The sequence below is a fragment of the Bombus huntii genome, chromosome 4 (assembly GCF_024542735.1).
Source record: "Bombus huntii isolate Logan2020A chromosome 4, iyBomHunt1.1, whole genome shotgun sequence".
Taxonomy (NCBI): domain Eukaryota; kingdom Metazoa; phylum Arthropoda; class Insecta; order Hymenoptera; family Apidae; genus Bombus; species Bombus huntii.
In genome coordinates, this window is record NC_066241.1 from 16,335,588 (window position 1) to 16,349,919 (window position 14,332).

General features: G+C 37.3%; 1 protein-coding gene across 3 annotated transcripts in view; it reads right to left on the reverse strand.

Moving 5' to 3' along the window:
- The window catches only part of LOC126865321 (diuretic hormone receptor-like), a 76,993-nt gene that overhangs the window by 56,775 nt on the left and 5,886 nt on the right, over window positions 1-14,332 (reverse strand). For 2 of the 3 annotated variants that reach the window (XM_050617757.1, XM_050617756.1), the window contains exon 2: window positions 827-5,636. The exons of the other annotated variant lie outside the window; for it this stretch is intronic. In XM_050617757.1, coding sequence (XP_050473714.1) covers window positions 827-1,112 — 286 coding nt within the window. In that variant the 5' untranslated portion in view covers window positions 1,113-5,636. The remainder of the gene's footprint in view (window positions 1-826; window positions 5,637-14,332) is intronic. 3 annotated transcript variants of the gene reach the window in all.

The window sequence follows — 14,332 nt, forward strand, 5'->3', positions numbered from 1 at the left end:
AAGAATCAAATCGATGTGGTTTCGAACGAACAGATCGACGTCTAACCCTACTTAACAAATAATCCGAAATAGAATCTTTCCGGCGATCAAATTATTTCTTTTGTTTGAAATATCGTTATCTTTGGAAAATAATGAAATTTGTAAGTTAATATTTTCAGTGAGATTAATAGCTTCGATGTGGAGGGAATGAAACATATAAGTGTGGGTATACACGGATATTAATTACGTGGATAGATAGCTATGTATTTGATAAAATGAACGTTAATTAATTTTACTTGAACTTCCCCGCACTTGGAATCGTATTATCGTATAAACCACATTTTTAATTCCGCGTCTAGCCGCGTGACCATTAAACTAATTGAAATAGCTTTTCTTTAAATATGCGCGCCTAACGTATCAGAACGGTAGCTGCTGTCCGGTGGTTTTGTTAAATTGAATTTTCAGGCGAAATTTATGTCGCGCGTATGAAGCAAAAATAGAAGCTTAGATAAATTTGAGAGATAAATTTTGAAAGATACGTGATTTATAACCGTATCCGTTTGAACAAGACCTGAAAGATCAATTTTCAGCCAGAACATAGAACATAGAAATTATCTCAATACCGGAAAAAGAAAAATTCTATTACTTAATCGAATAAATTACACAAAAAAAATCAAAAACCGCACAAGTATATCCGATATCCGAATACTCTGATAACCGATCGCAGAATTTCGTTTTCTACGACCAACCGTTAACCATTCGCCCCACGAACGAAACCAACCGGAGAAAGAAAATAATCATTTTGGGATACTGTCGATCGCAATACCAAATAGTATTTGTTACTCACGGCTGCTGTCGTAGCGTATTCCATTCAGTTCCTCGAAGCACGGTAGCGTGGCCAGTGTACCGGGAGGTGTTCTCGGCCAACACAATAAAGAATCCCAGCTGATTTCGCATCCTTGATCCTCCTGCTGCGTCCCAAGAGACAACAGCTGCAGCTCTTCCTGTTTGCGTTCGAAGCACTTGATCGCCTCGGGATTCACCGATTCGTTCAGCTTGCTGATATAATACAAAGTGTTCAGCACGTAATTGCCGGTGTCGAAGACGCTCTCGTTATTCTCTTGCCACTCCATGCCGGCCACAAACTAAACACTGTTCGTCTTATTCGTTTCCTCGATCAAGTTGCTTCCTTTCGCGAGGCTCGACTTTGCTCGAGCTGAAGCAAAAAGTGAAAACAACACGGATTCCCTCTTATCTTTATAGCGGCCCAGCGCCCTTGGCGAATTGTTTATAGAAATTATTCCTCTGTTTATAAGTGAACCATGCTCCTCTTAGAAGATGTCGCGATGTCGTTGGTTCGTTATCATTACGCGTTACGTATCGTTGATTTTTGGAAATTTTTCAAGGAGCGCAACGTGATTTTGCGTTTTACAAGAACATAACGAGGACCATATACGTCGTTTAGGTTTCGAGCAGCAGTAGTGGACAAGGTCGTGGAATGTGTGGCACGCGGCGAAAACGTCGATTACGAGCGGACCATGCCCTTCACGTAGTTCTATAAAGACGCGCGGTTAATCTCTAGGGGCTCTATTTTTCACCAACCGACCGACACGCAATTATTTCCCCAAACCTGGTGTTCTTCGCGAGAAACGAGACCGAAGATAGTATTCCTGGCCAACCGCGAGATTCGCCGACTAATGCTCGCTGATCCCCCTAAATCCTTTGCCATTAAAGGAGGGTCGGTTAATCCTAGAGGAGTCCTTTTCCTCCCTTTACTCGAAGAGCACAGGGCAAGCGTAACAACGAGAGGGCCCCAAAGAGTCTTTAATCTTTCTACGCACGCTCACGCGAATTTCTGCTCGTATCCTCTCCTCGTCCTCGTTAATACCTGATATAAGATATTATCGAGAAGCTTCTTTATATAATTTGTCTGTCCATTTACATTTCTAAATATGGTCATACAAAGCTTCTTGAATTTTTTGTATTATAAATTAGGGGTTTCTGCGACTCGTTTAATTTTCTCTCTGTCTCCTTTTGATTTAATACGCACGCTTCTTCTTCTTTTTCTCTTATCTATTTACGGTATTGAAAATGATCTAGAAATATTACGATCAAGCAAACGTTTTTGTTACCTCGCAGTCATTGAATTCCACGGGTTAATTCTCAAGGACCTTTTTTTCTTCCTTTCGTCCAATATCAGAGAGCGAGAGCGTAGCGACAAAAAGATCCCGAGGAACGTCTCATCCTCGCACACACGCTTTTTCCTTAGGATTTCTATTTGGTATCCTCCCGATCCCCGTTAATACGTTGTACAAGACCTTATCAGAAAACTTCTCTCTATATTTATCTATATATCGAAATGTTACGATCGAATAGAGTTTCCAGAAATCCCCGCAAGCCCGTTAAATTCCACGCTCCAGGCACGGGATACCGCGACATAGGATCGCTCTTTGATGTCCTCTGATCCGACGAGGTGATTTCACCGGAGCTTCCCAGCTTCGGAATATCTCGATTGCACGGAGTCTGACCGGAAGGTGAGAGCCTTCGTTTTGTAATTTCTAGGAACACGACGAAATCAGATCGACTTATGACGAGCTTGGAAATGCTTCCTTTTCTAGAGCAACGAATTTTCTTTTGGTTCGTTGCTCTCCATTTCTCTAGCCCTCCATTTACTAAACGATCTTTGATCTTAAAATCCTCGACGATCTAGCTTTCACGCTTTAAATATGATAACGTACAATGGTACGAGTAGTATGGTTTATAAAACAGTCTGCTGCAACTGGTCGATCCGTTTGAAAGCGGCACTCGACAGCCATTAGGCGAACCGCTTGAAACGCAAAGCCAATTACCGAACTACTGGCGGCAAGGCGTCCATCAGATCCAGCACTAACAGTTGGAGACGAAGTTCGCCTATTGTCCGCGCGTTAACATCGCGAGCATCGCGCTGAAAACCAGTAACAAAGGCCGGCTTCGATCAGTTCCACGTTTCGATAGTGTACTAATTTCGCGAGAGACTATCGGCAAACTCTCGAGGGAGATGTTTCGAGAACCCACTCGGTTAACGCACGTATTCGTGCCTGATTTCAACTACTCCGGAGAATGGTATTCGTCGATACCAGGGGTTATTACCGACTCCTTCGAAGATAGAAGGAAGTTCACAGCTCCTTATAATTGATAGTCGGTAGTTTCGTAAATGAGTTTCAAAACTTGGTCCATTCACTTTGTAATTTAGCTATTTGTTAACCTGGTCTGCGAGTTAGGCTCCCGTTTCCTAATCCTTTCGTAGACGCGACTCTTTCCAACTGGCTATCTTTTCCACGATACCATCGTAAAATCCTCTCTGCAAGAACGTTCCTCGTGTGACTCGGTGTCTCTACAACGTACAAATTACACCACCTCGAAGATTCTTTTATTTTCTTGGAAATCTTAACAAAGTTTCGCCTGAAACCTTGCCAGATTTCTTACGATTCTTCGTTTCACGGATCTTTGGCTACCCCAACGCGACAGTAGTCCAACTTTTTACATTTATCGTTCCTTGTGGAATACCGTCGACTTCCTTTTCCAATACGCTATTGCTATCTCTTCCATCAGCTTCCGATCTTCTGTGTTCGCGTTTTACAAATGTTCACACGTATTATTCGTGTACCAATTTAACCATGTTCGACTTTTTCATTGACTTTTTCATTACCGCGACTCTGGTTTGGGTTCTGAGGTAAATAATACCTTCGATAGTTATTCATATTAAATCATCGCTTTAAAGGACGAACCTCTCTTCGAGATGAACTACATCCTTAGTATTTATATTTATTCATAATTCCATAAACATCTTGCGATTTATTTCTAGTTAGCACTTATCTCCTTCGAACTCGTATTTGTTCATGCTTTCATAAAAACATCATTTCATTGTTCCCATTTAATATTTCCTTTCTTCGAGCGATGAATTCCCTTGAAATAAACGATACTTTCAGTTCATGTTCGTTTGTATTATCATTCAGCAACGTTCCACAATAAGCACCTTTTAATAGCTCCTAATTACCACTGTGTATCTTCAAACGATCAATTTGTTTAGGATAAATAATATTCTTGTAATTCATATTCCTCTATGATAAACAACATCTTCGAAGTTCATATTTATCCATAATTTTAGCGACGTCCGATCTTTCGATTCCTCTTAAATATCCTTCCGCTTTTGCGACGAATAGTTTCCTTAAAGCAAATAATATTATTAACATTTCTATTTACATTCATATTTTGATCCAGCAACGTCTATCCCTCCAACTATTCTTAAGTACCATTTCCTTCTTCCAAACGATACATATTTTTTAATTATCTCTAAATAACACTTTACTTCGGACGACCGGCTTCCTTAAGATATAAATGATATCTTTGAAATTCCCATCTATTTATCCTTCGACCTAGCAGCGTCCTTTCCAATTTCTCCTAATTACCACTTGGTTTCTCAAACGAGACGAATTTCTTTCAAATAAATGCTATCGATGAAAAGAAATGAGCTTGAAAACTGGTGAAATATTGTTTGAAAGTTAATTCCGTGGCAGTTTAGTATTCCGCCGGCGAGCAGTGACATGCGACTGTTTAGGGCACGTGCTCGAAGCAGTGTAAGAGGCTACTCCGTAGAAGCGGCGCGGAAGTGTCGAGGAAGCTGCGTCGCGACGCTCACTGCGACGCCCGATCGAGAGGTTCTGGCGTGTCCGCGGAGTCTGTCAACGGCCGTAGGAGACGCTACACGGCGGCGATATGGATTTTCGCGTGTACCTGGAGCCGACGAGGGCAACTGCCTGCTCCACGATACGTGCACAACGAGGAGGAGCATGCGCCACCATTATCCTCTCTCTTCTCCTCTGCCTCCACGTTTTGCTCGTCCTTATTTATCCTCTGCTCGCGTTCAACTCACTTTACCCCCATAAGCTTCGTTCGTACTGCCGTTTCACCTGCTTCTTCGCCTTTACAATTTTTTTACTCCGATCCTTCCTTTCCTTCTTCTTTTTCTTTTTCTCGTCTTCTTTTTTAGCCACCGTTTATCCTTGTATGGGTGATCTGTTGTCGTTTCGGGCGCTCGTTTCCACCTTTTCTTCTCTCCGAATTTGTTCCGATTACTTTACTTTAGACTTTACTTTAAAGCTTCTTTTCTGCTTGATTATTTTCTTTGGCTTTAACGCTTTATGTTTCACGTAGATGGTGACGCGAGATTGATCGTGTTTTATCATGAGTCTGTCTGTATTTTTCAGAAAGTCGATGTAAAATTTTAAGAAATGCTTGATTATACTATGTTGGTGCAACTAAATGTGCAGGTGCGTGAAGTACTTGCTATCTGCTACGGATGAACATCGCTGGTGCAGATATATTTCTTGTTTCAGTTTAACAGCGGAACATTCGACCTCGGTTATAGCAAGAAGCAAAGAATCAACGGTAGAGAAACATTCTTCGATGATAATTTTGAAAACATGAGAAAAATATCAACTTTTTGATCAAATTGCCGCGGGTGTCCAAATATTATACTTATATAGTTGTCCTCTTTCTTCTGGAACAATATTCGTGGCGACGTTCTTCTAGAGAACTTGAGACTACGTCCGTCTTCTTCCTAATACTTTTCTTCCTTTCTCACACGTTGACGACTCGAATTGAGATTTCGCTGACACCTGGAATTAAGACGACCGACCTGTATCAGAAACGTCATCGATTACCGAACACGTGGCACGGGTCAACCTTCACCCAGAGAAAATTCGTTCGACCGATATTCGTTACCGAGTATCGGTGGAAAAAATCCGAACTAACGCGTCTGATTACGATAGGAATTACCCTTTACCGACTTTCAAGATCGTTTCCTCATTTTATCATTGAAAAGAATTAAGTATACTCTTTGTGAATCTTAAATTAAGAAGACTAAATGAAATAAAAATTACAGGTCATTTTCTCTTCAATTCTTACATTGAGAATCTCATTCTCGTTCAAAGCTGCGGCAAAATGTACTCTACAGTCAAAGAACTGACATTTAAACGAGAATTTTTCAAGCGATAATATCGCGGTTGTGCTTCGTATTCTTATTTTCAATAAAGCACCTTCGTTCTAATCAATGCGAAGAAAATGCAACGCTTAGCATGATAGAAAAATTTACGGAGCAATTCGAGCATCGATTTTTTTTCCAGGGAGCGAAAAAGTCGCGAGCACTCTTTTATCGCGTCAGTCTCGTTTTCTTTTTTCTCTTTCGAAATATCCTGACACGGTAATCTGTCGCTATGGTCCAGCAAAAAGTCACTCGGTTGGTGCCTTGGAGGGTGCGTCGATAGGAAACGATAAGCAACACGAGGATTACGACAAATGTATAAGATCCGCTGTGAGAAAGAAAGCGATTGCGAATAACTTTCCCATTAGATTTCTTTTTTTTATATTCGAGCTTGTGAAAGAACGCGATTGGGTTGCTACGCCTTTTTGAATCTGCTGGTGATTCGCAGATTTTTACTGAACCAGATTTTTCAAATATAAAACAATAAATAAGAAAAGAAAGCAATTGAGCTGTTTGAATTTGAATTCAACGTGGGTTTGTTTCTATTAGGTTCAATCTCTCAAGTGGATCGTTTCTCTTAATTAAAAATTTCCTTAGAGATAGAATAACAATCGTAGACTAATGGCCAAGGAATAATTTATTTAGATCGAACTAACTCTACTATTCTAATTAAATCTTTAAAGTAAATATAAATATTCTAACATTGTTATTTTTTTTTTATCTAGTAACCCGCGAAAGAAAATTTTATACGTTTCCGTTACTTATCATGTTTGTATAATGATTCATCGTAATGAAAATTTTCGATTAAATAAGTCATAAGACCGTAAAATGACGAATAGAAACTAAGTTTCATAAAATATGTATCTCTTTATATTCCAGTCAATCCTCATTAAAAATGTTAGACACACAAATTAGCGGTACAACAACTTTGGATAAGAAATATTAATGGATAAATAAGATTTCAAGAAGTTTTGCCTTTAAAAGTTTCTACGTATTCCACTAAATTGTTGAACGTTCTAAAATTGTTTCAATGATAAAATCGTTATTTATTTCGAAACGGTAAAAATGTTTCGCAAATTATTATATATAAATTTGTAGGAATTTAATTGAAAAACAAGTTGTAGGTGTTTAGGAAATATCGGTACGTCACATATTTTAATAAAATTGAATGAGACGCATTCGGATAAATACACTTTAAATTAGAAACCACCGATCATGCATCAATGTGTACCAATATTGCCGATTAAGCTTGCAATCGATATTTACAATTGATAAACATTATTTTGATTAAGTAAAACTATACTTGTATCAATTATTTCTAACGCGCTGTTTTTTACACATTTTCTTCGTATATTAAATAAAACACCTTTTACAGATGAATTAAATAATTCGTATGCATATAAATGTATACATATACAAAACCAAAAAATACACCGTTATATACATTTTTGTCATGCTGTTTATTTTTAAAAAATTATTAGAAAATTATTGCGATATGTTATAAAAGGTAGGCTGACAAAAATAGCGAGTAGAATGTTGTTAACGTAACGCTGGTTTTTAATGTGCAAACTTTTTTGCCATATTATCAGTGGCCAGGAAGATCGTTACGATGAACGAGCGAGCGGATACGCATGTAGATACTTCGTGTCGTCTATCGACGTGGAATTTTTATATTTTTTTTTTTTTTTTTTTGATGGAGAAATCATATTTCTCGCTATTTTTATCAGCATTTCCAGATATTCATGGCATGTATGCATGCTTTTGCCTATAACGCACATACATTTATTATTATTTTTATTTCGAACTTTATCCTTTTGTCGCGTTAATTATTATATCGTCAGCAAACATGGTCATGCTGGATTTAATAAATTCCACATTTATTTTTCTCCCATGCAATATTCATTGTCAATGCAAATATCGAGATCCGATGGAAAAAGAGAACGGAGAGCTCGAGGAGAATTCATTAATTTACGAAGGGTCGACGATATTAAATCGTTAAAAGGAACAACGAAAGCATCGATGAAAGTGTACCAGTTGGCAATTTCCACGGTAACCAAAATATTTGCAGATGTTTCCTTTGTCAATTATCTTTGTATAAGGATCGAAATTATTTAGAAGATTTAACAGTCAGCTAAATAGTAAAGTATTTCGAATTATTACGTTATTCCAATAATTACTATAACAACTCTCAATGTTTTATTTTACGAGTATTTTTATCGTTAGAGACTAAAAGAAAATTTATTTCGATAAATGAATGAAAATTTCGATAAATTAAATTGGATGGGAAGCTAGGAGAACCGGTACAACTGATACAATTAGGCAAATGTTACTTCTTTCGTGGCGTAGTAAAACGACAAAAGAACGACCCGAGTTATTTATTTCTTTAATATTTAAATTATCTTCTATCGAAATTGTTAACGTATTTTATTATTGTTATAGGCCCATTGAAAAAAAAAATACGTTGATACTGATACAAATGAAAAATACAAGCTGCCTCCATGCATAGCTTAAAAATTTCGGTTTAACATTTTATTAAATTTTCTCTAACAAATAAAACAGCTTTCATATGTAAAAATTTTTCGCGTTTTTACTTAAAATAATAGAATAGCAAGGTGTGCATATGTGCATATATGTTTTTTCATTTGGAAAAAAAGCTAAAAAGAGGGAAATATCTGGCAATAGAATATGAATAGTACCATGTACGTTGGAAATCCCACACCTCTTTAAATTCTATACTAAAGAAAACTTGTCTTCAGTCATAAAAATTTGCAAGAAAGTATCTCGTAACACATTACATAGCTACTTCTGGTCGTTTATTCTACTCTTTCTATCCTTGACATAAGATCGTAGAATGGAAAGAACAAGACAGCCGATGTTAATGACATATTTAGAGTGGTTTCGTGCCGAACAATGAAAGTTTAAGATAAAACGTATAAAGATCGATGATAACATTGAAGAAAGCAAGTCTTGGTTGCTGTTTGCACAAAAGCCTTTCTTAAGGCCAACTCCAAACAAGATCCACGTGAAAATCCTGTGAAAAAGTATAGGCACGTGATACGCCAGCGACGTGCGAAAGCAAAATGCATATAAACGCGAAATGGATAGTGTACAATAATTCTAGGAATAAATCAGTGCGTATCGAGTATAATCGATTAGAAAATAAACTAATATACAAGTTTATCACGAATGTTTAGAATATTCGAAACGAAAGCTTAGAATGGTTATATCACAAATGGTCGATTTGTAATAGCTAGCTTTCTGAATTTAATTTCTACATTGTTTTAATAGGATCATAGCCCTTAACAAAGGTAAGTTTACCAGGCACATTTATAAAGCTTGGTCAAATAATTGGACGTCCCGATTCTTAAGGAAATGCCTCCTAGTTAGTTTCCAGCTTAAATTTGTGAAAATATTTATGGTTACGGAAAATTTAAACGAAGGAACATTCAAAGGACGAAACTTCGAAAATTTTTGCTTTTCCACTAGAAGAAACGATTCAAAGTAATTTTCAATCCAACAAAACTGTGTTTATACCGTATCCGAAAACCAGGGAAATTCCTTTTAATTTTATTAAATTTACTGTTGCTTTTCTTCTGCCTCGACTCGTCGCGTTATTCGAACGTGCAATTGAAACAGCATCGGATTGATCATGTGCCGAGAGGACTAAACGAAGAGCATCTTGTTTACCTGTTACTATCAAGAAAATTGTTACTTGAACCAGATAACAGCGTATTTTCAGCGCGTTCGATCCTCCGCCTATTCCTTTAACGAGTTTTAATCGCGCCAAAGTGGATGGAATAATTATCTAAAAGGACCAAGAAGGTAAACACGGAGGAAGTAACGTTTTCTTTACTCAAGACAAAATACGTTTGAACGTTCTCTTCGCTACTTTCCAAGGAAGCGAGAAAATTAAGGAAACGATACTAAAACCAAGTCCAGGCATACGTTTTGTCGTGTAAATACACAATTTTCACTGCAGCTTGCAAAAGCTTAATCAAACTAGCGAAAACTATCCTCTTAATCATCGACATACACCGACTAATTAAATTCTGGTTAAATATTATACTATTCGATAGACACGCCCGTAACAAACCTACTTTCCAGGGTGAACAGCCCTAACTTCAGCGTAATTAGATTCGTTGATCCATCTCATCTCTCAACTTTCCATTTTGTCTTTTCGCTTCTCCCTCTTCTCTTCTATCTTCCGTTGCACTCGTTAACAAACCGTTTTACATTAATCTTTCTATGCATGTTCGATGCACCAACTACTCATTGCGTCGATCATCTGCCTTTTATTCTATAATATCAGTGTCGTTCATTCTTAACGATGAAACTCCAGATCTTTTTCTTCGGAACAGAAACGATTTTAACACTTTGACTGCTACGCCAAAATCACATGTTTCGTTCAGAACGTCACGGGAGTATTTTTATTATTCAAAGCATATAATGGCAAAATAATAATAAATTGATGATGTAAGACAACATTCTTCCCCGATGGACCGTTTATCTTATTGGTGGTCACGGGTGACCACCGTGGCGCCTTCCTAACAGTTGATAGCGACATATTATAACAAGGCTTCGTTTATTTCAACAAACCATTCGCATTCGTTGTTTCGTCGCAAGCAAAACGTCCAGAATATATCGTTGAAACGTGTAGAAGATATTAGTAAACGGTATTTGCTCATTCTATATACAGGGCGGTTGGTAACTGGTGGTAGAAACGGAAAGGGGTGATTCTATGCGAAAAAGAAGTCGAAAATATAGAAAAAAAAAATTTTTTTTAATTTTTCCATCGAGACAACGATCTACAGTGAGATCCGTTATAACGTACCGCACGCGTACCGAGCGAAAATTCAAAGTCGATTTTCTCGAAAACAAAGCCTCAAACGAAAAATTTTTATTTTATATTTTCGATTTTTTTTTTCGCGTAGAATCGCCCCCTTTCCGCTTGTACCACCTGTTACCAACCACCCTGTATAATAGTAAGGTATGTTCACACTTCTAACTTCGATTATAGGATTATAAACGTAGCGGCACAGGAATCAAGGGACGACGCGAGTCGAGAGCGACTCATGCTATTGTTTTACCTCAGGACATTGACTCAGCTTTGACGCAGAAATGAAATGATAAACAAACTCCGGGCAAAACAGTGTCGCCGCTACATGCAACCATCGAATGAAGACGAATTTGAATTTTCCGACTCTCCCCCGACCAGTATAAACAAACGGACACGATCGCGAGCGACAGAGTATCGAACAGTATCGTACGGTATCGTACAGTATCTCCGAGGATCTCACGAGTATTTATCGAGTTACGCGACGAGCATTTACGAGTATTTATTCCGCTATCTTATTTCGCGATTTGTACTTTATACTAACGACTCACGCATTAGGATGTACGTTAATTTATTTATTTAATCGAAATATATTTGACGGGTTGTGACAGCAATTTCTCGCTCTCGTTATTTCGCATTATCTATCCTCGACCAATCCTCCACATAAAGCAGCATTTACGATTATTTTCTAAGGTGTGTTTATAATAATATTCGTAGATTGCCCCTCAAAGATATAGATACAAACACAGTGCACCGTTAGATGCAAGATTTGTTCTCATTTTTTTTTTTTTTTATTGATGTTCTAATAAAAATGTTTAATTGTTCAATGGGGCACCTTTTATTTCAAAGTATCTTCCATTTATCGGTTATATTCAAAATGCCCTGACTGTCAATTTTCATTCAATTTTTACAATTGTAAGAAGTTGAAGCGCTCCGGTCACCAATGACCAATGACCAATGACCAATGATATCGTATATGACCAACGTGGCAGTCAAAGTGTTAATGTGTTTGCAGCGGGACCATTACAATGGGTGATTAGCAACTCGGTTGAAATTCTCGGTTTAGTCTCATCATTTTTAAAGGACACAGTGTGTATCATTTATTATATTACCTTGACTAAGGTTTGCTTAATGCAGATACTTGGTGCTAATTTACCGAGATTTCCAGCGTATTAATTAATTATCGTTTTAGTGGTATTAGAGTTTTTAGAATAACTCGCGGCGAGCTTTCCAAACGAAAATAAAGCTTCTGAGTGCACATACTTTCTCCGAATGGCCGAATGAGTTTACGTTCCGCAAAAGGAACGCGCGTCGGTCCAAGGTAATGCGCTTGCGAAACGTAACAGCCTACGCGTACATACTTGAAATAACTATTTAACATAGCTGCACGCACCAAACTTGAAATTAAATTCATATAAAGTTACTTATTCGTGTTAAAATTTTTATTCAATTACGAGAATAACTGGCAGCTATTATAAATTATGTGTACGTATTAAAATTTGTTTTATCGTTGCAACTGATTCTTAATCAAGAAATGAATTTTAATTTACCAATTTTAATTTAATTTTATCTTCAGCTTTTCGCTAAACTTTAATTTTGATTCTATCGCTTATCCTTGTAATTCTGCCGAGTGCTTTTGAATTTAGGACAAAGATACTTCGTAAGTTACTTTCTACCGACAGATTTATGGATCTGTAATAAATATCGGACACGTACTACCTCAGAAAGAAATGTAGAAACTACGGAGAAGACAAAAGCTAAATGTGTATATACTTTTGAGAAATGTTTCTACGTAGAAAATAGTTCACAGAATGTAGCGTTCTTAGAATAATTAAACAGCAAATTTTGTATGCTCTTGTAATAATAAATTCACTGCTTTATTTTACGCTCGAACAGACACGTGCATGAACATTATTTGCGTGCATCTATAGTACAAGGTCGGGAATAAATCTGACAAACATTACAACTTACAACAAAAGTGTTTGAATAAATTTGAATTCATTTCTATCAAGAAACATAATCAAAAAAGATTTCTCAAAGCTATTTTCTTCTTCAAGGCTGTAAGTGCGACAATTCTATTATGCGTCAGACAAAGTTAAACACAATTCACTGTCACGTACATAACATGAAGCGCCATTGGATAGATACTTAGATATGATAAGGTGCAAAAATAAAATATAAAATATCGGCCACTCAACCCAAATAGCCGAATGTATATGAAAGTGTACCAGGTAAATGAAAGTATCAAAATCTTCAAACGAATGCTTGGTATATCGATGTACGCGAATAAAGGAAGGGCGTGAAATTACATTCGTGATTGCAAATGATCTTGTTAGTTGGCTGATCATGCCGAATACCTTCGTACCGTGCTGCTATCGTTGTTACACAAGTTACGCGACCTGATATTAACATTTCGGTGTGTACGTTGTTGTTTAAACCTCATTTACTGCGATTAGCATTACTTTACATGCTCGTGCAGTTTTGCATATAGTAATAATCGATCGTAAATATTCATGCGAAGAAATAGAATGTTTTCTCTCCCTCCCTTTCGTCGCATTTCTTGCGATTATCACGTGCATTCTTTGTATTTTTTAACCTTTACTGATCGTTAATAATGCCGTTCAATTATGCACGAAAGCTCAATTAACATAAAATTTAGTGCAAAAGGAAACTTTCTCAAGGAAAATTCCCGCTTTTAAATTCATCGCGTCGCTGTATTCTAAACGCGTAGAATATTTAAACGCTCGATAACTCACGCGTAACTTTTACTTGCGCCGTTAACGATTATGCGTTTCGTATTGCTGCCCTTTAAAACGTTTCCACCTTATCAAAAACAATTCGTTAAAATCCAATACATCTTACCTGGTATTCGTATTTTATGCCGCTTTTACAAATAAAAAAACGAACACATGAACGCGCATGTCACGACTTTACTGTTTCACGGATGCTGCGGTTTCGTTCTTCTGCCAAGAAAAGGACATTTTCCTCGTAAAATATCGGAACATAGCCAAAACTATAATATAACTAAAATAGTTATATTAATTATATGTCGGAGATGAAAGGAAAACCGGAGCCTTCCCTTTGCAATTTAGGGAAAAGTCCTCTAATGCTTTAGCTTAGATTTTATCACAGCTGTAATTAAGCAATTCTTGTCATTCGATCTGATTGTAATTGTTCGAGATTTGTGATAGCGAAATTGGGTTCGAGGTGACAACTAGTCGCTGAACGTAGCCACGGTCACGGGATAAACGTTTTGCCTGACGAAGGTGTGGATCGGTTGTATAGTTCTCCCTAGAAATCACATAGAATTGTACTTTGGAGATGTCGATATAATGGGACACACGTTGTATTAGGAATCAAATTCCAGACAGAAACTGCCTAGCAACGGCCATTGGAACTCTCGATGCTTCCAGTGAGCATATAACAAACAAATGCAGTCGTACAGCGAGAAAGATTTTCATCAGATCATCATTCGTGTGACCGCCTTGGAAAGTGAT